General features: G+C 43.4%; 1 protein-coding gene across 1 annotated transcript; it reads left to right on the forward strand.

The window, feature by feature from the left end:
* The first annotated feature begins 594 nt into the window (after nucleotides 1-594).
* On the forward strand, nucleotides 595-26,038 carry LOC117144523. The gene is made up of 3 exons (XM_033309745.1): nucleotides 595-704; nucleotides 25,382-25,478; nucleotides 25,555-26,038. Exons 1-3 carry the CDS (start codon nucleotides 676-678, stop codon nucleotides 25,885-25,887), a joined length of 459 nt encoding a protein of 152 aa, XP_033165636.1. The 5' UTR covers nucleotides 595-675; the 3' UTR covers nucleotides 25,888-26,038.

Genomic DNA, 26,038 nt, shown 5'->3' on the forward strand with positions numbered 1-26,038 from the left:
TTGGCGCACTCATTAAAGAGCCAGCGAGTTGACTTTTTTATTGATGCAATCAAATTGTGGCAAGAAACCGAAAACCTTTTAAGTGTCTTCAAAATGCAGCCAGCGGCAATTCCTCACCTCTCATTACTGGCCATGCTCTTCTTGGAAACCAAATTGGCGAAAAAACCCAAAATGGTAATGGTATGACTATGCAGAGGCGGCTCCTCCAGCTCTACGCTCGGGATCCATAAAACCTACGATCCTACAACAAATCAGATTCTGAGTGCCTGTTAATGATGGATACAGGAAATGCCAATTCTCTGGGTTAAATGGTAACGACTAGCCGCCATCCGAATGGCTTCTCGCTGAGATTGAAACAGCTATGCCAGGCCGAGAAGGAATCCATGACCGCTTACCACTACCGCCGATCCATCGGAGCATAAAAGTACCTTGAAAAGCTTTCATTCTCGCCAGTTCAATAAAAGTCCATCTCAACTGCGGGCCTATCCCAATTTCAGGCACTTTTGTACGGCGCCCAGCAGATTTATTGTCCCCAGTTTAGTCGGTGATTTATTTTAATATCAAGCCGCTGCCATTATGCGTATCTACTATCTACGTATATCAAATGGAAATGGAATTAGAACTACCATCTGAATCTAAATCAGCATCTAAGAACCGAAGAAAGAACGGATCAGAATGGAGCGAAGTGGGATGGAGCACTTGACGTGAGTTTAACTGCCGCTACTTCATTTCATTTCGGGTTGAAAAAAACAATAAACAGAGGCGACCAGGGACCGGGACTGGGCCTCTAAATTAAGCAGATTATTCATAACTTTTATAGTGCTGGGCCCCGGAGAAGTTGACGGTCCCCTGGCAGATGATTAGATAAAGACGCACTGCGGGAAAAGATACTCGAAATAAGAAATGAGATAGATCTCAAATGTTATATGAATGATATTTTATGGCAGAAATGGTGAGATATGACTTGGAATTATTAGAAAGTTTGTATTTGCTAGTCAAATAGATGGCTAGATATATAGATGGATAGATAGATAGATTAAAAGATAGTATCAAGATAGATAGATTAAAAGATAGATAGATAGTATCAAGATAGATAGATATCCAGATAGTACACATTCTGAAGTTCCAAACTATTTTTCCGAGTGTTCACTGCCGCATTTTGACCGCGACGAACGACCCAGACTTAGGATTAGGCCCACTAAAAGGGGAGGGGTGGTTGGCTAGTTCGGTATTTGGTAGTGTGTAGTTTGTAGTTACCAGCGGAGGGTTAGTAACCCTCCTCACGTAACCGGCTGCGAGTGAAGAGTTCTCAGCACTGGAATTATAATTAAAAGCGGAGGAGACACCGCACTGGGGGATTGGCTTCTGGGGATTGGGCACTGGGGACTGAGTTCTGTGTTCTTGGGGTCCATGGCTGATTTAGAGTTATGTTTCCTTAATGAGTGCCACCAGTGCCGCCGAAAGAGTGACCGCTAAGCATCTTTCAATAGGGCCTGAGAAGATCGCCGAGCTCCAGCTAGGGGTTCACTGAACTTTTTGGCAACCGGCAAAAGCCGGAGATCTCCGACCCGGCCACTTTCCCAATTCCAATCCCAATTCTCTGCTCGATCTGATGGCAAGAAACCAATCCACTGCACACAACTGAACACTCGAAGCTCGAAGATAACGCCTCTAACTGTAAATATATTTACACATTTTGGTATCTTGCTTTGTTTTTCCCCCTATTTTCGGAGCTTGTTCGCCGATGTTTGGGCCACGAATTTGAATAAATTTTGATTTTACATTTGAAAAAGCTGTGCGAATCCTAGGGAGGTGCTTCTGATGCCGCTGCCGGGTAGAGTGTTTACATAACACTAAAAGCACGGATCTCATGAATGAACCGTAAAGCAAACAGCCCGGGGTTTCCTACACAAAAAAAAAAAGAGATAGAGGAAAGTAAAAAGTGTCCGATTCTAGGGCACTCGAAGAAATTTTGGAATTATGGCATTTACCAAAACCCAATGCCAATACTTTCTCAAATTTATATACATGATAAATGTGATGCTTAGATCGAAAGCCAAATCTATTTTCGTATTTCCAAAAATATATTTGTCATAAGCTTAGATCATACGATCTTAGCCAATTCATCACAGTTTTGTGTTGTATTCTTTTTCTTGGCGTGTGCGAATTTGCATCAGTTTCGACGGGTGAAATTAATCAAACCAAAGGCACTGGCAGGTAGTTCCAGGTAGAACCCATGGCTTATAGCCCGGTAGCGTTTACGCTCAATTACTTCAGACCCTCTGACATATTTACTCAACGGGCCAAAAAGTGATGCGCCGCCCCGGAGGCGTTCTAATCAAAAACTTTTGGCTATTTGGGATTTGGGGCGCCGCCGTCATTTGGGCGTCTGCGTGAGCCATTTGTGTGCCAATAGCCGAATGCCAACTGCCAAGTAGCAAATGGCAAATAGCGAATGGCTATGTGAGAATGGCTTTGTAAAATTCCCCGTGTGGCCATAAATCAGCCTCGAGTGCCTCGAATCCGGCGACTGCCCGCTGTAATTGTCGCATTAGAAACGCCAGCAAAACGCGCGAATAAATCAACTAAGCCTGGCCAAAACGCCCAACGCCCACCGTACGTGGGTAGCCCGATTCTCGGCTATCACTTCTATGTTACGAGTATCGCACTACCGTTCTACCGCTTCAAATTTACATTTCTCAGCATTAACACTTACCTATATACACTGAGGAGAATTCAGGAGCTCTTAACCACAAAGTATGTTCTTTAAAAGTTCTTAACTTTAAAAAACTGCCAAAAGTAATCAAACATTGAGGTAATTTTCTCTCCTGATGTTCTCCCATTTTAGTAGTAAAAGAAAATTTCTGTTTAAACAGTATTAACAACATTCTATTCCCCTAAATATGTGACCATTAACCCATTTCTTTGCCATTTTACCGCAAGTCTTGTTAGCCAAGTTTGCCATCTTAAGTTCCGGATGCAGAAATATAAACCTAATTATAACCCATTTTCGTTTGTGATTAAATGGATTAGTTGATTTATAAGCCTGGCCCATTTATAACAAGTTGAAGGGAAAAACTTTCATTCGCTTTTGGTAAAATTGAATTTTACAAAAGAAAGATACTCAGAATTCCGCACGCAATAAACCATTTTATTGTGGCCATATTTTCTTGGGAATTTTTCTAACTGTAGCTAGACACTTTTCAGCATTTGTTTTTACGGCTTTTGGGCGCATTTCAGCGGGCGGTCCAGGGAGGCGGGTGTTGCGGGGGCGTTTGTTTGTAGCGAAACGAGCATAAATGCCAACGCAGTCACGCCTCTTTTCATTTGGCATAATTTGTCGCCCATTTGTCGAGCATTTCGCGTAAATTTACCCAGGTTGCGCGTGCGCGAATGTCGCTCAAGTGCCAATCGTCAACAAAGTGTGGGTGCACACTGTACAGTAGCGATTGCAGGGTGTGCCACCGACGGCTGCACTTCCGGCACTTCCGCCTTGAACCGACCAACAACATGATCATCGTTACACGGCCAATTCGAATTCGGGGGAAGCAATTAGCAGCGCCTCCAATCGAACGGCGAGCAGCGACCATCAAAGATCGCTGAAATAAATAAACCCGGCTCAATGCAAAGCAAATATGAAAAACGCTGGGCAAATTGCTTCGACAAGTATTTAAGTTTAATTGAATTTGACGATTTTCAGCTGGCAATCGGCATTGTTGTGCCGACGAATCGCCTTCTGCAAAACGCTTCAAGGCTGCCAGCGCTTGGGGTCGATCTTCGATTTCGATGGCGGGTCTTAGGGGCTCCAAAGATAATCATCAGCTTGGATGGAACACGACTCCCCAATACTAATATGCTCCGGCTGTGGCAGACAATTAGTCAAAACAATATTTGGCGGGTCATGCATATACATATGTACATGTGCGATTACGGGTAATCTGCAAATCGTCTTTGGCATCGTCGGTCTACTCCAAAGTTCTAGCCCCCAATTCGATTATGCAATCGGGTTGCACGAAAAGCCAGGGCTTTAAGGCGCTTTCGTCTGGCTATATAGCCAGCGTAGACGCCACCAGAATCGGAATTAAACAGCAATCCGCTTTAGTGATTCACAGAGCGATTACAAGGCACTTGAGCAGCTTTGGTTGAAGTACCATCCAGTGGTGGCTTTCGTGACTCTGGCTTGACAACCGAACCGGCGGACATTCATAAATCCAACTCCATTTCTAGCCGAACATAATCAGTGAATTATAATATCAATGGCACGCACGGCATCTTTCTCGTAATGGGTTCATAAATCTCCTTCTGTGATCGGGAATGTCGATTGAGATCTGACTAAACAAACATCTCATTTCGCAAGTTGGGAATATCTCAAGTTAGAATGACTAGAATTTTCCGCGGCAGTAGCTTGTTTACAGCCCTTTGTGGAGCCCATCCCGTGTATAACTATTATTATTAATATGAGTAAGAGTAAGGCCTTTTGTTTTTGATTCTTTGCTGGCTGATTTAGTGTTCTAACTTGGCTTAAACCAAACCAGTTTTCATTTCCAACTTATTTTCGTTGGTTTCGCATCAGTCGCCGCCAGGTTTTTGTGTTTTCTTCGCCAACTCTCTAAGGTCTATTTCAAGGTTCAATGTCCGCATCTCGTGAGTGCCTAATGGCTGTGCTCGTATATCCAGACTCGAAGCTCCTTTCCCGATGTCATTAAAGGCTTAAGGAATTCGAATTTGAATAGCCGTGAACTGCAGGCGACTGCACTCGGTATCATCTTCCCACTACCATTCCCGGCACTCAATCCGTATCCAAATCCTCCTGAAGTGCCGCCGTCAAGTTCGGGATGATGGGCCATCTTCAGTGTCAGGGTCGCCCCCGCCTGAAAAGCAAAAACAAAAAAACAAAAAACCAAACCACCATAAACAACTGGAAGGAGACAAGAGTCAACAACATTTGACAGCCGCTAATTGGCCAAAAGCAAAGCCGAGTCCAAACAAATGACGGACATGCCGGCCAAATCACCCACACTCGCAGGTTGGCTCACGCCTCAATTATTAATGGCTTTCCTATTGACATGATTGCTACGCACGCAGGCGTACATAAATAAAAGATCACAAATAATATAAAAAATCAAATCAAATCAAATGGAATCCATGCCCATGCCCAACGGCGGCACTCGCATTTTTGCGCCTGTCAAGGCCAATTGCATTAATTTCATAATAATCGCGTTAGTTTACCTGGAAGCCGCGCTCCGATTTTTCATTCAAAACTGGCCAAATGCATTGTGGCCCGTTTTGTCAATTCGCTCACGCTCGAGCTTTAGAATCGACGGTCCGAAAATAGTTTCGATTTTGAGCCACGCTTCGGCCACCATTCACTTTTCACCCAGTCGTACAAACTTTCAAACAATCGTAAAAATCGTTAAAATCGAATCCAGACCTTAAACAAGACCCTGCCGTAAATTTCCAAAAGAAAAGAAGTGTTTGCCCTACTTACGATTAAATAGTTTGAGGTTGATAATCTATTTATGTGGATTTTCTAGTTCAATTCTATCAATGATTTAGAGTACTTGCTTTTATCGTTTAGAATTTTTACAGCAACTAAAACCAAGAAATTTTAATAATTTAAGATAAGATAAAAAAGAAGAAAGTTGTAAGTTTCTTAATATTAAATTAAAATTGATTTTATTTGTTAGAAGTAAAGTGCATAAAAAATGTTTACAAGCCTTCAAAGCATAACCTCGGAGTATCTACTACATAAAAATCTTACTGGATTTACATTCATTTCTGCCAGTGTACTCGAATATTCTCCCCATCGATCCCTGCCGCTTGGCGAACAAGTTCAAGTGTAACGGTACTTTTGTTGCCATGCGCCAAGCAATTTGTTATTTGTATTCGTTTGTATTTGCTCTAATTTGTATGTTTGGTCTGTAAAGAGGGAGGAGGGGGGAGGTGTGCCCGGAAAGTGGGGAGCTGCTCGCCACACAGCTGACATTTTTGCTTGGGCCCAGAGCAAATACCAAACTGTGCCTGGCATGGCTAATTAGAACGCGGCTAAGTGCGAGCGACTCAGTCGCACTCGCTCGCTCACTCGTCGCCACGCATGCGCAGATACATTTGTATCTTCGTATCTTCCGGCTGACTTGACTTGACTTCTTTCTTGACCCACGCGCACTTGGCGAACGTTCTTTGTTTTGTGCGGCCCCTTATGCGCGAATCTATTTGCCAATTTTTCGCCAAATGCTTGACAACATTTGTCGCCTCCCCCGCAGCACAAAATGCAAAAAGGCGGTAAGAAAACCATCCATTTGTCGGGCTTAAAGTGACAGACACGTTTACAATTTGGGCGTACTCGTCGTGCCTTCAGTAAACCCATTTCGTGGCTTTGTTCTGCAATGGGAAACTGGGTCGGCCTGGTTCTGGATCTGCAATTCCCACTGTCCATCCATCCATCGCACATCCAACACCCGGCCAAGTCGGGCGCTTAATTAACCCGAACACACCGTCCCATAAAATGATGCGTGTTGTGGTCACTGTACTCCCGAGGCGCATCCTCATCTTCCGCAAATGAAATTCACCAGAACAGAATGGAATGAATCAACTTCGAATCCAGCCGGGGGCATTTTATTTTTAGTGCCCGCCTGACGTAGACGAATTGCATCCAGCATCCCACAAATGTAGGCGTTGCTGGCCAGGCAGACACGGTCCAAGCAATTAAAAAAAATAGCCAAGATCACCAACTGGGTTTGTTTTCGTTGTCGTTGGGTTGGGTAGACTATGAAGAATGAACATGGTTTGGATTTGTCAAAGAAATTATGTTTCAATTTGTATTTATGAAAGCCATTTATATTCACATTCTTCTCGGCTGCTTCACTGATTATTCGTGGCTAGTTCTCAGAAACTAGAAAGGAATTTTCTCCCCTGATTTATGGGGAATTCCGGACTTAGTCAGAGTGTGAAATTGAATTTACATATAGTAGAGTTTGTAAATAATTGCATTTGTTCGGCACTCAAAAGTGTGGTTTCTTAAGAGATACAATGGAATTAATTTCGTCTGCGTGATGCTCGTTTTTCATCAGAAATCTTGAGACTATAAATACCACACTCTGTTTATTTGTGGTTTTGAAAATCCTTCTGCGCAGTGCTTTTAACATAACTTAAAATATTCCTGGCAGCTGCAATAAATTCCCATTTGAACTGCTCATTAGGAAGAATTCATTTTATTCTTTCGCCGGAACTTTCTCAATTCTCTTTGCCTTTTCTATTTGCTTATTTCTGGTAATTTTAACCAACTGTCGTGGAATTTATTGCTTTCTTTGTCTTCGAATGCGTTATTAAAACGTAATTAATGGCATTTTAAATTAATTAATTCGGCATATTTATAAAACAATTAATGAAGTTCGCAGAGCATTCAGTCAGTCAGTTGGCGCAGGCGAGCCATTAGTTCGAAGAGGTCTCTAACAAAGAGCCAGCCAAAAAATCATAAAAATCCACAAATGGTTGGCTCATTGAGCACCGGAATTGGCGTGCGTTGAAAGTTATTTCTGATTGATGACAAAATATGGAAACAGAAGAAATTAATGAATTCCTTGTAAGCTGTCCGTAAGCCGAACGCAAAACTAAGAACTCGCAGTATCTGGTTTTCAGCCTCCATTTATCAGATGCTTATGAAGATATTTGTTTTCAAAGTTCCTTAATTGCTATTATGTTTACTTCGCGTCTCAAATTATCTTTGCCGCAACGACCTGTCCGGGGGATTTGCATAGATCACAGAGCAGGTCGTCTCCAAGTTCATGAGTCAGCGGAACAGCAGACCGCTACGTTTATTTCCCAGCGTCTATTTATAGTCTGATTACATAATTAATTTGCATTACAAAACGCCGCTGGCCGGGGGACTGGCCCAAACGACACTTCTAGATCGCTGACACGCCCCAAAAAGAAAGAACTGAATGGCAAGTCGTTGACTTGAGCGATGGTCAAGCACCGTTTTGTCGATTCTTATCCGAGCTGTGCAGAAGCCCCGCCAGATCCACATCTACATCCACATCCACATCCGCGGACCCATGGGTACACCAATGGGTACAATTTACTGATAATCACAAGCGGACGGGCGGGCTAACGACCTGCAAAAAAGTTTGGGAACTTCTTGGCGGCAAGCGGAGCAAATAAAATTTAGCTTTAGGATTAAATGCGTGGATTCAACTAATAAATATTAGCAAACCCATTGCCAGTGGGATATTAGTTAGTCGTTAAATTTATGGAAAAGTGTTTAAATATTATTGATTTATATTTAACACGTTTGATAAAGCAGCAGCAACTTCATATGCCAAGTGACTCATAACAATTGCAATAAAACCCAAATCAAGTTCGTGTCCTAAGTCTTTTGTTTTAAAACGAGGATTTTACAACTCGGCCGGGTACTTAACACCCCAGAATAACCAATAACCATCAAACGGCACCCTTAATGCCCTGATCATACTTTTAGTGCCAATAAAACCGAATTTACAGCAAACAACAAACGTTAAACCTAAAGCAATGCCTTAAAAATGTCATCAAATTATATGGATGATGACGCCGCTCGGACTTCTGCTGCTGCTGCTGCCAATTTTTTGTTTGGGTTAACGAACTGACCACACCGCCTTAATTAATGAATGCATAAAATTGGCCACCTAAACAAGCCGAAAACATATTCACAACATTGCCCACATTGATAAGGGTCACAAATTAAATGACCCGTCGTGAGCACTGAGAGAAATTTCAAGTGACTGGCAGTGCATATTAAGGCAAACATTCGTTTTAAATGCTTATCATTTGTTATTACCTGTCAAGTCAGACAGTTAAGTGCTATTATTAAGGCACTAAATGATCTAAATATAATTAAAAATTATTTTTCTAAGTGCTGAGGCTGCGGGAGATACCCGAATACGTCCAGTCAGCCGTACAGCAAGTGTTGTCGCCTGCCTCGCGCCAATTCAGATGCTAATCGCGTGAAATTTATCAAAACGGAGTATATTTGCATACATTTCAATTCGAATCGTTTTGGTGCCGGCCGTTTATGCTGCCCCAAGTGATTCGCTTGCCAAACCGAATTGAGTTTTTCAATTTAAATAAAATGCGATTGAGATAAATTAGATAGCTGGCCGAAGCGGAAGCGATTTGGGGTCTTTGTTTTTTGGGCGGCGTGAAAGCTTCTTCATCGCCCGAATGGAACGGCCAAACATACATATTTTAGCCAAATTCAAAAGCCTTTCACATCTAGACCGCCTCGCTGATGTTTTGTCAGAATCTCTGGAGAATTGGGCGCAAGCGCTCGCGGACAATTGCAAAGCTAAAAGGCTTATGGGCTTATGGATCGATGGTCGCTTCCATGGCTCCATGGAAAGCGGCCTTAGCTTTCGCCCATCGCTCCGCTGAAGGTCGAATTTCTTTTGTGTTGAACCTCCATGGAGAATGATCAAATGGCGTAGCTATCGAATGGCACAGAACGTTTCCACATGGCCATATCTCGCGGCAATTGTCCGGCCAAGTCCAAAGAATTCAAACAAATGGCGTTAGAGTTTATGATTTAGTGCACTCCAATTAGCAAAACGTTTTCGCAGTTAAATCGTAATAACGGTTAGTCGAGTTTTGAGAGATAAATTTGGATCACAAATACATATGTTTATTTGTACAAGAGAAGTTTATAAACAAAAAATGAACATACGTAAATGTATAGATAGGTATCTTTCGTTTACTTAAATTTTGCAATAATACTTCTTCTTTAGCTTTGCAAATATTACTCAATTGCCAACTCACCTTGTACTGTAATTTGTCGACTGATTACGATGGGTTAACTCGGATGCTGGGGATTTGAACTGGATAAACAATATAATGTTGATTGATTAACGCTCAAAATTTGCGATTCAAATTTGCAATCGAAGATTTTGCATTTCACGCACGTCTAATGAACTATGTGGCCCAAAAGTCAGCGCCCAAAAAACTTGAGCAGATTAATGTGGAGTTGTGCAACTTGCTGGCGGCCAGCAGGCAAACACGCAATGTGCCCCGGCCAGATAATCAAAGATTTTCATTAGTTATCTCTTTGGGCATGGGGCAATTGAACCGTTCGAGATACGGCACACATTTTCGATTCGGGGGCCTGACCCATTTGCGGAGTGCACGCGAGGAATGGATGAGCCGGTCGGCCTGCCGGTCGTCTGGTCAGCAAACTCTTCAGGTCGATGGCGTCGACAAGTGTTTGTTTGGAACGGCCAACAGCACATTGTGTTTTGGCCAAAAGCTGGTCATTCAAGTGGCGCTTAGGCGGCTTTTGGCCAGCTTTCTGTGTCAATTGCTGCCGCTCGACTTGCCCCTCGGGGCGCAATCCAGTTCCAGATATTGGGTCTGGAAACTGAAAACCGAAATCTGGGCAAATGAGACAATTTAAATGCAAACAATCGGGTGACTGGCGAATAATCAGCAAACTCAATTAACAGTTCATCAGCAATTGGCCGCCTAATTGAATCACGCTTTTGCTATTTTCGCTCTGTGGTTCTCCATTCTAAGTTCCATCATTAATTACCCACTCAGTTCGACTTGGCGGATGTAGTAGGTTATCTAGTACCTTTGATCCCATCCCAGGCATCATGAATGGAAGCCGAAGCCATTCGATAATCGCCGGTCGTCTGAATCAGCCGCCGCGCATCTGCTATTTATAAACATGAGTCCCAGCACTCGAGTCGCGAATCGAATCCAGTTATTTGTTATCTAAAGTGCAGACAGCATTCCCATTCTCTAACTGAAGTAATTGCTCATGGGTCCGAATGGCGGGCAACAGGTTGCTCCTAATACTTCCGCCGCATCTGGCAAACATTTCACCATCTCCTTCTCCGGATTCCTGCGGCCGCGCTGATTCAGATGCGGAACTGGCGGATGGCAACAGGCAAATGGAGTCATGGTAACATGCTAACCAGTCCCCAGTCCTCACCACATACGCCTGGCTATTTTTAGACGCTGCTGCATTTATTAAAATGGCAAATTATGTTGCCGGCGCAGGAATTTTACACGTAGAAGATTTATACATAACTTTACATTAATCAAAAATGCTTATATATAATCAAAAGTTGTGGAAAAGCCGACAAACGCCGAAACTCAATGTTTTACTCCGAAAACTTCAGATTTTGATCATAACTTGAGAAATATTGGCCAAAATATGGAGTGTCATACCTTGTTACGCTCGTAATTGCATACCCAATCGGTCTGTATTTAAAAATGGAAGAAAAATTTTTGACCGAAATTTGCGAAAAAATGTGATGTTACCCCTTACCAAAAATGAAAAAATTTGACTAAAAAATTTTTTTTTTAAAACAACCAAAAAGTTTTAAAATGGATTGCGTAGGTTATTACCTGCATAAAAACATGTTTTAAAAGCCAGTTGGTCTAATTTTTCCTTTTTTATGCCTAAAATACTATTTCGAAATAAGGTTTTTTGGTGAAAAAAACGGAAAAATGGCAAAAATTTGGAATGGCATACCATGTTATGCTCACAATTGTATATACAATCGATTTGCATTCAAATTTAGAAAAAAAAAATTTTACCAAATTTTGAGAAAAAATGCAGTGTTACCCCTTACCAAAAATGGAAAATTTGAAAAAAAACATTTTTTTTCAAACCAACCAAAAAGTTTTAAAATGGATTGCTTAGGTTCTTAGCTGCATAAAAAAGTGTTTGCTGGGACTGTGGGCCTTTATTTAGCTCAGTTATAGAAATCGCTCTTTTAAAAATCAGATATTTTGAGGTATTTTTTGTACAGTGTAAGACTAAAGTTCTCAGCCAAAGTCCGTGGCACTGACCATGCATCTGTTTACTTTTGCCACATTCTTAATGCGCTTTTGATCGCCCCTCGCTGCAGGCAACTGGCTGAGCGCTTATTACATCATATTGGATCTTGGGCTGGCCTCCGTGTCCAGCGATCCAAACCGTTCTGGCCAAGCTCTGATGCAATTCGCGAAACTTGTCTTACCGGCTCAGCTGCCATTCGGCACTCGCACTCGCATTTGCCATTCGATATGCGAGCGCCACAATTGAAGGCCTCAGTGTCAATGTCACCAAGTCCACTTCCTTGACCAGATTGGGCTTGGGATTTGGATTCGGGATGGGGTCCGTGAGTTGGGAGCTCGCCGCTTGGTTTTTGCGTGCTTGTAATTTAAGCGGCTGTGTCATTTAGTTGTTGATAAGATGTAACGCTGTTGTTGCACATAAATTAGAAACATCTCTTTGCCCGGCCTGGCGTATCTGATAACCAAGAAGCTAGCGAAGCTGGAGAAGCTGAGCTGCTGGGAAGCGGAGAATCGGAGAATCCAGCCGAGCGCCGCAAGCTGATAGCCGCTGTCCGCTGACAGCAACAAGCTGCGAATTTGTTGAGGCGGCCATTTTGATATATGGTCTCTATTTCCTGTTTATGCTGATGAGCCTGGTCTATGGTTAATAGAACTTTTCTCTCGATTTCCACGCCACCAGGGCCCCCAAACGAAACAAATCGAATCATCGAGTGTGTGTTCGAATTCGTATGGCAAAGGCAATTGTGGGAATTGTGGGCTGACGACGCATCGGGAACTTTATGCATATGATTCAAATGACCCAAATTGCACTGCAAACAGCTGCACCGCTGGGCGAGAAGCGGTAAAGATGGACACCCTGATACGCTTACAAATGGCAATGGAAACTATGGCGTTCCTGAGAGTTTCCATATGGAGATATGCGAGAAAATGGTTAGCTATACCATTAAAAAAGTGTCTTTTTAAATTAATGCATTTCTTTAATTTTATTAGTGTATAACGAGAAATAAACTAGTATTTTATTACGTGTTACACATTTGATGAGGCAGTATCACTTAATTAAGTTTAATGGGTATGTATTTTCCATGTTTTGTAGCAGTTTCAATTAATTATGTTTTATTACCCTATAAAATAAAAATATATGCAGTGTATTTATATTTCTAACTAAAAATGCTTTTAAGTATATTTTCTAGCAATCAATCTAGTAATCAATCAAATCATGAAGTGCATATTAGAAAACCTAATTTTGTAAATTACCACAACTTGGTTAAGGTGTTCCATATTCGGCTTGCCCTCGTCCTAACCTGTGCCACCTTGTTGTTTGAATTTGGCAAACAAAAACCGCAGGAACACAGGGCGGGCCGGGGGCAACCTGTTTGCCGATGAGTTTAGCACATGGCCCAAAGAGTGGAGAGCCAGATCCCGGGGCCGCTTTCGGGCCAAGTTCGAGTCGGAGTCGGAGTCACGGAGCCAGAGTCGCAGCCTTTGGTTTAGCCTCAATAAAAATGCAGTAAATTCCTAGAACAAATGATTAATAAAAGACGAACAAAAAACGCATCTTTGGTGCTGCACCCACTGGAAAGCTGTGAAAAAGCGCATATAAATTTTAGAATTTCCCGCAGCCACACTTGTTGCTATTGCCGTTTGCTGTTGGTGTTGCAGTTGCAGCTGAAGTTGCTATTTGAGTCGCTTGTTTGTTCCCGCCCTGTGTTTGTTGGAGAAATCGATTAGAACCGACCACAAACGACGGCGATTGTTGGCCACAACTTGCTGCATTTGCCGGCCACGTTTTCCCTGCCATCCACACCATGTGGCAAGTGCAGAATCTGCCATCCGCCCGGAGTGGCGGACTTTGATGAGCTGCGTGGCCAGCGCTGCATAAAGGTGTCAATTTTAGCACGCAGCTGCCAATTCAGAGGATGGCTTTCGCTGCAGCCAGCTAATTAGCAGCAGGGAGCATAGGCATTCGCTTCCTTCTTCTGGGCGACGCGGCGGAGGCACCATGTTTGCACATCAATCAAGTGAAATCAAATGGCAAATTTTGGCATTGATTGAAAGCATTGGTCGGGGGGCGAGCCAGTATTCATAGACTTCGTCGTAGAACGTCAGCATTTAATTGCATGCTCTTCGAGGAGAAGGAGTTTCTGGATAGGATTGGCGGAGTCTCTGGCCATTTTAATTTGGATGTTATGCAAATTGCATGGCAAACGAGCCGTAATAAACATTATGCGGCATTTGGTTTATTATTTCAAATTAATTGTGCGGGGCCAAACAAGTTTTAACCACGTTTCCAAATTTGAATAATAATTGCGCACTTGCCAAAGAATCTACCTACCGAAACAGTACAAAAAAACGGGTAGGAGGAGTGGCGTCCATCCATCAGAAATCAACCATCATTCCATCAACCCATCATCCATCCACCATCACCTTTCACCAATTAGAATAAGAATGAAGGAGCCCCCCGCTAATGAATGAAAGTGAAGTGAAAGTCATTTGCATATGCATAGCACTGAAACTAAAACTGAAACTGAAGCAGATACAGATACAGATACAGATTAGTTTCGGCTTTGTTTGATGGCACCGGTTCGTTCGTAAAGTTTTTTAATGCAGCGAAAGTGAAGTTGAAGTCGCAAAATGCAGTGCCAAAAATAGCGGCAAGCATACTCGTATAACTCTCGGGCCAAGTTCAGATTCTAAAATTAAGTTTACAAGAGTGCGAAACAGAAAGTAAATCGTAAATCGGAGAAAGTCAACTCGGCCATCAGCGTCTCATTTGTTTATGCCGTAACCCTAGACGAGAAGACTCTCTGCAGAGATCTCTGGTCCATTAATCATTTATCAGAACCGAACCTCTTGTTTTAATGATGAGCCGGTGCTCAGGTTTTGTGTAAGACATTGTGGGTCCAAGAGCTGCGCCCATTGCGTGAGAAGAAGAGTTCGTAGCTGGAGCTCCACAACTGGGGGTGCAATGAACCCCTTTTCAACTAAGAGACACAAATAACAAAAAAAAAAATAAAAAAAGAATGTCCAGCAGGGCGAAAAGACAATGAAGATTGGAGGAAGAACCCGGCGCGAAGAATGGCCGATTCTTTTATGCCAGATGTGGTCGAAAACCTTGAACCCCAAGCCCGTGTCGCTTGTTGGCTTTCAGTCTTCGGTCAGGTAGTAGCCGCTTTATTACAGTTATAAAGCCGCGAAAAGAAGTGAATGAAAGTAATGCCGACCAGCGCCATTTTCGGTTAATCATTTGTTTTTACTTTCTAAATTGGCATTTGCTATACCCAACATGCATGCTCGCATTCGCAAAAGTATCTGTATCTGTATCTCGGCGATGCCAAGATTCCGGCGATGAACTCTTCTGACCCAAGAAAATGCGGCTCGTGCCCGTATCAATGAGGTGAATCACACTTTCTCCCCGCATCTCGGGCAAAAGCATCTGAGCATCTGAGCATCGGCAGCATAAATTATGTCGCATTCAGAACATTGGCCCGCAAAATGCGGCGTCTGCAGCAATAATCAAGATAAATGTCGGACACTCCACTCTCGCAGGGTGCGTTGCAAAAAAAAATTGAAAGAAAGAAAATATAAGAAAATAAAAGCTCAAGCGAAAGAAGCCAGAAAGTTGGAAAGAACCTTTTCGGATTCCGATTACGGCCCCCGATCGACCTGATGATGACTAATGGCTCGCTGGTTCTTGGCTTTTTGACCAGGCTTACTCACGGGTTTTTCATGCTAGGGTTACTTTTTCTGCCACGGTGATCAGTGCGATGCGGATATTTCATGGGATCACTGATCCAGTGAAACCGAGATACAATTTATATTCGGGTTTATCTGATGGGTCATCATTAGCATGGCTCGGGTTCTTGGGTAAATAATATGTGCAATGCATTGCTTATACTTTTGTTAATACATTTTATCATGCAAATCATTGTTCATTTTGGAACTCGTAACTGGATATAATGGTAAATTTTTAAATTTGTTTATTCAAATCTAGCATTTAAATTGCGACATCTCATAGTTATTTTTCTTGAACTTGCTTTTGCTTTTTCCTTCAGCAATTAAATTATGCTAATAAACAGAAGCCTTTTGCTGTCGTCATTCTTAAATTATAAATTTCATGCAGAAACTGGATTTTATGCTTTTCATTTGAATTCCACAGGTTTATCTATTTTAAGAAATTCTAAATAATAACTTCTATATATCCCTTAAAGCTAACATAAATCTTTGTTGCCAAGGTCCGCCCAATTTTCGCATTTATAATCGCACATCTTGGTAGTCACATGTAGGAAAACAAATTTCGTGGGGTTCCCTTATCTAAATCTTGGCCCTCACGCTTAAATTATAATATTCTCTATGGTCACTTCTTGTCCATTCTGGCAAACACGAAATAAATCTCAGGTAAAACTTTCATTTTAATTAGCCGTCTGGCCGGGAGTGACTCGACATCTGTTTATTTATAGAACTCGCCAACTATCTGCACATCATTTAGCCGCCGTTTTGTGTCACTTAGGCAGTGGGCAACTCATAAACCAGCAGGGCCAACAGCTTGCCATGGATGTATCTGTATCTGGCGCGTGTATCTAGGTATCCGTATCGGAGGCAGCACAATACTCTAGCCATTAGGCGGCCCCTATCCCACATCCTGAACCCGAAGTCGAGCCCAAAACCAAACCCAATCCCGATCCAGAGAGGCACTCTGGCCAAAGTCGAGGCCATGGCTTTGTCGTGCTCATGTCGCACAACAGTTTTCGTTTTCAATGCTGCCAGAAGGCCAGAAGGGCCCAAAGGCGGCCAACTCCCAGGAGTTGGCCAAAACAGGGGGGGCCAAGGGCAGGATGGCATCGGATGGGGCAGACTATGCTTGGCATGCATTCAACACACGATACTTGGCATTCCAGGCAGTTGCAGTTGCAGTTTCTGCTGCTGCTGCTGCTGCTTCTAGTTGCCAGTTCCCAGTTGCCTGCGTGAGTTTGTGTCCAAAGTCTTTTGTTGTGCCATCTTCGTCTGCCGGCTATCGATCGGCATGATCGTCATCATGGCTGGCCGCTTGGCCACACTAGCAGAAAATAATTACAGCGATTTGTGGAATGTATCTGATGAATAAAAAACAGTTTAATTTCCCCAATTTTATTTGTGACACGCCTATACGTTTACATTCGAAGTCTTATAAAAGAATTTCATAGAAGACGACACTTCCATTCTTGAACTTTCGAAATTTTATACACCTAAAATTGATGGCTGGGAATGTACGAAAGTTATTATTTAATTTAATCCATTTTTCGAGTGTAACTGAATGGCTAGCTGGCCAATGCCTGGCATGCTATTTTTATTACATTATTCTGCAAAATAGTAACAACACAGATACACACACACACCCCTCAATAAATTGGAGGGGGCAGTTATGGCCATGTTGTCAACGCTTTTTGCATTGTTTTTCATGCGCAGTCCATTACATGATTTTATTATGTTCCTGGCATTCGCAGCGTCATGTAGAAAATGTGGACCCGACTGCCCGACTGCAACAGGCTCGACTTTGGTTTGGTTTTAGTTTAGTTCTTGTCACTTTTTGTTTGGTGTCCCGACCAACAGTTCTGCAACATTGCAACGCGGCAACGCGTCCACTCGGCAACTTGCAACACGCACGCTCTAATGAGCAAAAATCATTTAAGACGCGGCTATTTTTAGTTGGCATCTTCTATATATAGCTCCTCCAGCCTCCTGCCGATCGACCCCTGCAATCCGAGGCGGTTTTATTGGGCTTCCAACTGGTTCCACGTCTCTGGCGGATTTGTGGTAATGCGATCAAATGCCTCTAGGAATTTCCATTTGCATTCAATGCGTTTGCAATCCAAAACTAAGCTATTTGCTGGATTCGTTGAAAAAAATGAATAGCAATAATAATAGCATGAAGAAAATGGCCTTAGATTTGTCTCAAGGATGCGGGGAACTTCTTATCTCTGAATATAGAGGCATCTTGCCAGTAAATCTAGACTAGCAGAATGTCCACTTAAGTGGGAATATCGAGGTGGGGAGGTGGAGGCACAGAGCTCTAACCAGCGGTCAAGTACCTGGGCTGGCGTTTGCTTTGGCTAATTGCGCGTGCGCAGCCACCGGAGCCGCGAAGTCCGTTCCACAGCAGCCAGGAGAGGAGGAGGAGGCAAGAAAGTCGGAGGGACGGACCAGCTGTGGCCGCCACTTTGGCCACGCTAATTAAGCGGAATTGGGCAAGGGATCGGGATCGGGAATGGGTTGGGTATGGTAGTGGTAAACGGGAACGGGATCGGGCACAAGTGGAGTGCGGCGACGTGTGCTGAAATGAAGCAGAGAAGAACCGTTCTCAAATCCTAAATCGCTGCAGCGGCGAAAGAAGCGGCAACATGTTAATTTCAAGTCGGCAAGCCGGCAAATTTCGTGGAAGCGGCTTGGATTACAACTGATGCGAAAAATTGAAGACGGCGAACGTTGAACGGCCGAATGAGCAAACAAAAGGAACCGTTTGCTGTTTGACTTGGTTACCCTGCAAGTGTCGTTGCACTTTCGCGATGCCCTCCACTTGGGATTTGGATTTTCGGGCCGCACTTCATCCGTAGATGGGAGCGGACCATTGGCGATAAGCTAATGACGCCACTCGGTTAGTCAGCCAGCCGCAGAGCCGGCCACTTGGCAAGTGTGTGCTAAAAAGTATCTCAATCTCAATCTGAATCTTGGTCCCTTTCTTAATTCAGCTGCAGCTTCTGATGAACTGCCAGCGGAGCTGCAAATTACTGTTACTCGTATGCATATTTGTGGGGTGAGTGCCATAGGCAAATATCAGGCGATAAATTGAAATCCAAAGTCGCCCTGCAAACACCAACACACACACACACACACTCGTGAGACAACACAAACACAAGCACACACACACGATGGGTGAAGTTGGCAAGAAAGTGCTTTCCGCCTTAATGCAGTGCAGTGCTAAATGCTTTTACCAAGGATTTGCAGCTCAAATTCGGTCGTCTCGTCTCGTCAACACTTACCAAAATATTCGCCCTGCCTTTCTTTATTCAAGAAATATCTTGAATATCTTGGATAAATACAAATATCTTAAGTCATAATACAATATTTTATAAGCTAAAGATTAAACGATGGGATAGCTATTATTTAAGATTTGTAAAATTTGCTCATTTATATAATATAATTAACTTCATACACCCTATTTAGTAATTTCAATATTTGTACTTCTTTAGAAATAAAGCTCTGTGGCTTCAGCTACTGAAAGTGGTTTCTCCGCTTGCAGCAGACTGGATTTTCGGTGGTTTTTCCTAAGTGCATGGCCAGACAGAGGCACAGATATCCAGCCAAAGCCGAGTGCCAACAATGTCGTGGAAAAGCGAGGAAAAACGTAGGAAAAGCACAGAGGAAATCGAGAACGGCAGGAGGCAAAAAAAAAGTCCGCCAGTTGGCGACTCTCGCGCGGCATTGAAATTGATGACGTGCTGCTGCCTCCGCTGGCTGGCGCTACTGTATACTATATAGTTTTTATGGCTTTCACTTTTTGCCGGAGCGGAGCAAAGTTCTCCATGTTGCCATGGCTAGACAAGCAAAAACTTCCCTTTTCTCTGGTCTAGAGTCTGTGGCCCCCACCCACGCCCACACCCACATCCACATCCACACCCATGCCCACATCCACATTCACCAGCACAGATACCCATTCCAAATTGGGGTAGCAAGGCGCCAGAGCGTGCTGCTGTCGGAGATTGAGATTCCTGCCCCTGGTCGTCTGGATGGTTGTCCCTGCGAGTCTGTGTGTTTGCGTAGCCTTAGTGTGCTTGCTGGTTGCACTTGATCCCCCCAAAGTGAAATTAGGAAAAATTTCAATTAAAAAGCATTTAAGTAATCCGCAGTTAATGCTAGCTAGTGCAAAAGCTTTCACCCAACTCGCTTTTCACTGGGGGTGTGTCCTTCGTTCGTTCTTTTCTATTTTTTTTTTTTGGGGGTGTTTCCCGCCTCGGTTGCAATTGATTGCTACAAAGTGGGTCCTGTCCGTCCACTGGGTTGGGTTGCATCCTCCGAGATTTTCGGGTAAGCTTCTACAGCTTTTTAGCAGGTCAGTGCAATTTTCCGAGAATTTGCTAATGAAGCGAGCGTTTTACTTTTCGCCAGATGGAATTGTGTTGACAGCTCTGCTGGAAAGTTAATTGAATTGTAAATTGGACGGCGGCTAATTGAGGGGCATCACATGGCATGCAATACCAACCCATGCCATATAGTTCCCTGGAGCTATGCCATAAGTTTGCTATCTGCGGGCAATCTGCAAATGATTTGTCGTTAATTTGCATCTATTAGGGATTCGATTGGATTGGATTAATCAGCGCTTAAATCTTTTTGTGCTGATGACACTATAAGTGGATGTGAAATCTGAATTGACACTCTCTCCATTCCTACACAGCAAAAAAACGTGCAGCACTTGCCAAGTTCTATACAAAAGGAAAACTTGTATCTGTTAGTATGTTAGCATAGTATGAATACAGTTTTACTAAGCGGAGTTCCTTTACGATTACCCGATTTTATGCGTAGCCTTTAAGAAGGCGTATCGAATATTTTCTAACGTTATTTTCCATAACCCGCGGCCAGTTTACCACTAGGAGGCAGATAGACATCGCTGGTTCCTGGTCCTCGCCCTTCAACTGCCTTCTTCTTCTGCTGCTCCGCCCGCGGGGCAATTGAAACTTCGCACACTTCTGGCTGCTTTCCGCTCGAAATTGAAATCCCAGCGTAAGTGAGTTCCCTCGGCGCGAATGGAAATTGGCCAGGACGGAGGGTAGCTGGTTGGGGCATGGGTGTGGGCCAGGCCAGGCCAAAATGCAAACACAAACATATCATGGGCCGACAAGTGCAGCGGGCACACAGCGAGCCCAGTCGCATTAGAAATGCAACAAATCACTGGGATCGGTGGTGCAGGCGGTGCACGCGGGGCAGTTGCTGGTGCACTGGCTCATGGTTTCCAAGAGCAAGAGCAACTGCAACCAGAACCACGGCCAAAACCAGACATACGAGTACGCACTTTGGGTGCAACCAACAATTGCGACCGTCTGCATCGAGTTGCCGGCAGCACTTTTTCATACCCTAACAAAGGGTATATATGGTCAATGAGATGATTAAACATTTATATGCCTTCAGGTTACATAGCTAAGACGATCTTGTTTTCTACCAATGGAAAGAGATTCCTGGTTGGAAAGCAAGGATTAATCACCTATATAGAGTATTTGAGTGGCGACTGTCAGAAATGAGCATACCAGATCGCTCTTCTTGCATCTTTCCATCTTTCTGCGCTGCTTTCCTTCCTGCAATAAGTCAGCGGGCAGCAAACAAAGCCACGCTACAAATTGTATCTAGTTACAATTTGCAAACTACAAACAGACTTCTGGGAGGAAAAGCAAATGAAGAAGGAGGAGGAGGTGGAGTTGGAGTTGGAGTTGGGTTTTTCCCGATGTGCGTGTTGAAGCGCAGTTTTTATTTGCACTGCGGCAGCTACTTTGTTGCTGTCGTTGGCTGGTCTGGTTTTGGATGAGGTTCCAGTTACAACAAAATCGGAATCAGAAGCAGTCAACAGATTCGAGAGTCTTCCTTGGGAGAGTGTGCTTCCTGGACTTCCACACCCCGAACAAGCATCTGTCCCACTCCGACTAGCAGTCCAAACAGGGACACGTTCTTGACAAACAGCAAGCAAATTGCCTTGGCAGTTGGTTAAGACCTGGTCCAAGCAATTCCCCAAACAGCCTTGCCAAATTGGCCACCGACTGACTGGCTGACTGACTGCCTGGCTAGCTGGGATTAGGGGTTGGGGATTGTGGATTGGGGAACGGGGATCTCGTATCACGGATCACTGGGATCTCTGTGGAATCCCGGGATGCTGGCAATCTAATGCGCTTGTTAACGCCAATCGCACTGCCTGTTGGATCTGTTGGCCCGCTGGCAATTTGGCCAACGGTAGCGTTTAATGTCCAATTCGTTTCGCTGCTCCAATAGCTGCTGGCCAAGTGGAAAATCAACTTGTCGCCAGCTCCATTGCCGGCGAAATTTCAATTAAAGTTCTCCGCTCAACATGGGCATCGCATCATAAGTCAGCCTGGCAGGCGGCGATGGCGATGGCGATGAAGCTGCAGATGGAGATGAAGATGGGCCTGGACTTAAAGTCGCGCCAAAATGCCAAAAATCCAGCTAACAAAAGCTGTCAAAGGCAGCGCACGAGAACGAGACGCACTTAAGCAGCAGACAGATCCTAGCCAGCCCCAAAATTGTTAATGGGACCTGCCTGCCATCGCAGTCATCCCAGTCACCGTTTCAGCCAGCCAAGTAAAGTGAAGTGAAGTGTGCATAGTCTGCACTGCGAGAAAATCATTGTTTTGACCTTAGCACAACACACTTAGAGCTCTTTGAATCAACTAGTCCCAATGGAATGACTCGGTAATTTATATGATGTCTTCCTGAATTAAGCCAACAGCTTTGTCAATTAACTAATTTATGTTAGTACTTTTTAAATGTTCATTAGTACTTTACTCGGCACAATTGAAATAGTCTGTTGACTGGGCTATAAAAATGCTTTAAGACCCATCCAGACATTAATATTCATGAGCTTTGTGAATAAGCCCAATCTTAATGCTGTTGTTAATAAAATAGTGCTTAAAACGAATGAGTTAATTGGCCGGGCACGTTCTAAAAATAAATTAATCGATGTGAATGAATGTAAAAATACATTGAAAATAAATCAATAATTAATGTGCTCTAAAAATAATGTAAGATGCTAATATATTTTCTCTAAGTGCACTTCAGCCTGGTTTGGCTTTTGAGGCGCGTCAGACTGTGAGCGTGAAAAAGCCAAAATTGTAAGCATTAAATGTAAGTTGCTCAGACAAGAGGGAGGCGCACACGCACGTTAATATATGTAGATGCAGTTCGGGAACATATCTATATATATAAATATATATATATACATATAGAGGTATGTACCTGCGATGGTTATATAGATATGCGGACTGACAGATATGGCATGGCCCAAAATGAAGCAGTTGAAAAACTGCCGCCAGTCATTTGGCGCGAAATTCAATTCCCGCCTGCGATGACATGAAAACCACTGGCACCGCCTGCACCACTTTGAGCACCTCAACCACCGCACCACCCAACTCGACTGCAATCCCGGTGATGATGATGTTCACTGGCTGCTATCGAAACCGTTTTTGGCTGGGCTAAAATATGAATGATGCCCTTTCCCAGACTTGCCGGCATGTGCGATGTGCTCGATGCGTAGATATGTACGGCCAACACGGCGTATGCGCAATGTGCGTGCACTGGAAACGTGACTGTCGTCCGACGCGTCGCTCGCTGGGCGGGATTGGGGGATTGGGGTACCAGGTCTCAGCTGGCAGTGTCCCGGGCCCTTTGGCAAATATTTATGCTTTACATTTCGTTCGGCACATTGTTTGAATTTATTTGTTGCCGCCCATTGTCGATGTGTTGTTGCGATTTTGTTTGCGAGTGCGATGATTATTGTTGCTGGGCTGCTCCGGCTCCGTCTGTTGCCGAATGGACTGGGTGGGTGTCTGTTTGGCTGGGTGTCTGCTCCGCTCTGCTTTGCTCTTTGGTGTTTGCGGGTGAACCCGGCCAGACGTGCTCATGTGGACACCGAATCCGGCGGATTGAGTGCGACAGCTCACTCCCGAACGGCCATGGTGGTTTGGGCAGGCGATTTGCCACAGACAGAGTGACCTCTTTTATTTATCGTTTCTATTTCCTAAAGCCATACGCACTTCGCCCGACTGAATTTCGGCTTTAATGTGGCTGTAATCTGGATGGACAGACGATTCCCACACCTCATTATAAACATGATTAAGGGCCTTCTTAAATTTATTCACAAAGTAAGTTGGCAAACATTTAAATATTTGCTAGAAGTTCTTTAAACTTTTGCATATAATAAATCTATTATTCACTGTTAGACAAGGTTAAAGAGCTCTTATTTAAAGACATATATTTTAAGACGTTAAGTACTCAGTTAAAAAAATGCATTGGGAAATCACTTTATTCACGAGCCTCAATGATTAGTCGAACCTAATTGGAACACAATTAATGTATTTCGCGTGGGTCATTGTCACTAATTGAAATTACATAGTTGGCATGATAAGTAAAAAGCTATAGTCAACATTTAAGTAACGCCTGTCAAAAATGATGTTTGCGAACGGAATTCCGAATCATTCACAATATTTGCAGTCATCGTTGGCGGGATTAACCACTGACAATTGAATAAATTTGGGAAAAGAGGATTTTCGTACATTTGATGGCTGCAATGTTGTTTTTTGTATTTATCAGGGTCTGGGTGTACATTTTTTCCAAAGATATTTCTCAGAATTCGATATAACCTTGGAACGCTCCTGCAGAGCATTTATGCACTGCCATTGAATTTGCAATTGAAATTCGGTTCTGTTTGCCGTACGCCTCTGCCACGAACATAATCATCTTTTTCGCTCTTTTTGCCAACTGTCAACTTCTGTCTGCACACATATTTGTCGAGTCCACAGCCCATCCGTTGACTTTAACGAGACAATCCGAGTGCGAATCCCAATCCCAATCCCAGTACCAATTCCAATCCCAATCTGATGCCCAATCCCGGTGTAAATGATGTTTACCCGTTGAGAACGCTGATGATACCGGGCATCGTTAGCTTTGCAAAATTAATGTAAATTTAATTAACTGTGCTGTCTTGATAAAGGATCGATCCGCTTGAAAAATGCGCTGATGATTGTGGGTTATTTTAAGCCATAGATTCGCGGTTCTGCGTCCTTGAGAATGCTTTTTTGTTGGCATTATGCACATAGTGCAAATACTTTGCCGCCAATTATGAATGCCAATTTGGAGTTAAACACGAATTTTGGCATCGATTGTGTGGCTTTGACAAATGTTTGCTTAGCATTAAAATTCATGCGACTGCAGCCAAAATAAGACAATGAATTGGCTAAATAACTTCTAATTGTTAGGCAAATAGTCGAATGGCCGCAGGGGGCACGATATTTATATACACAAGTATATACAACCAGTCAGGTGGTAAGTATAAAAAGCCACGAAATGTGTTAAATTGTACAACAATAAGCCCAATGTTTGAACAAAAAGTAGCTGGCCGTTAGGCGAACTGCGTCGAAATCGAAAGGGGACAAAATTTACAAGCCCATAATCAGCATTTCTGGCCATTGTGTTGCGCTCGAAACACGCGACGATCATCAATCACGGCTAAATAATACCCACTATGTTAACCGTTAGCCCGACTTTTCGCTTTCGGCCCATTTTCAATTCGAATTTGGTGGAGTTTGGATCACTTTCAGCGGGACGTGGGTCCCCAAACTTGACCCTGAAAGCCACCCACAAAACAAAAAAAATAACAAAAACGCAGCTGTCACAGATATGTTGCAATTTGCATTTGACCCCCAAAAAAGCGAAGTAATTGTTGCGCTTTCATTACATTTTTTGATTTCTTTGAGCTGAAAACTGAAACGTGCCGAATGGCATTTATATTAATTTCGGTTTTTTTCTTTTTATTTGTTACCAGCTTTTTCACTCCACTGATGGGCCTTAACACTTCGCTGGTGTTTATCTGGGCTTTGGCATCTAGCTCGAACTGCGAGTCAACGAGCCGTGTAAAAAGCGTGAGAATATTATTAAAGATTATCAAATAGTGTCCGAAATTATTCTATTTCGTCGTTCTGACTCTGTTTATTCTAGCAATTTCCGCAGTTTTCGCTGCGATTGCCACACTTGTCATCATCCCTTCTCCAGGCTTCCAATTTGGACCCCTCCCCAGGTCATCGCACATCCCACACCCAGTCGGCAAACAATGGCCAACAAACTTATTGGGACTTAAAAGAATCGCACTGGAAGATGCTAGCATATCTCTCTCTATCTGTGTGTGAATGCTCCAATTCCAATCTCAGTCCCAATCCCAATCCGAACTCCAAAGAAGCCACGCCAAATTCGAGTCCAAGAGAAAGCAAATACCAGAGACCAAAAACCCAAAGGGTCGTGGTGCTGATAAGCCATCGCATGTCGGTTTTATGAGTTACTCACCCAAACTAATTGGGTCAACTCCAGTCCAAATACTCGGACATCGGAATACGGAATACGCTGGATATTCTCAAATCAAAGATGCTAATTTCATGAAGCTACAACGCTACACAAAGATATAAATTTGTAAGCTTCTTTTTGTTTA

The sequence above is a fragment of the Drosophila mauritiana genome, chromosome 3R (genome assembly GCF_004382145.1).
Source record: "Drosophila mauritiana strain mau12 chromosome 3R, ASM438214v1, whole genome shotgun sequence".
NCBI classification, from domain to species: Eukaryota; Metazoa; Arthropoda; class Insecta; order Diptera; family Drosophilidae; genus Drosophila; species Drosophila mauritiana.

What these genes read in the sequence shown, in the direction of transcription:
- LOC117144523 (XM_033309745.1), top strand. Translation starts at nt 676, where the DNA reads ATGGAGCGAAGTGGGATGGAGCACTTGAC. An exon ending in AGTGGGATGGAGCACTTGAC is followed by an intron (nt 705 to 25,381) that starts GTGAGTTTAACT and finishes ATTTGTTACCAG; the next exon opens with CTTTTTCACTCCACTGATGG. An exon ending in CAACGAGCCGTGTAAAAAGC is followed by an intron (nt 25,479 to 25,554) that starts GTGAGAATATTA and finishes TGTTTATTCTAG; the next exon opens with CAATTTCCGCAGTTTTCGCT.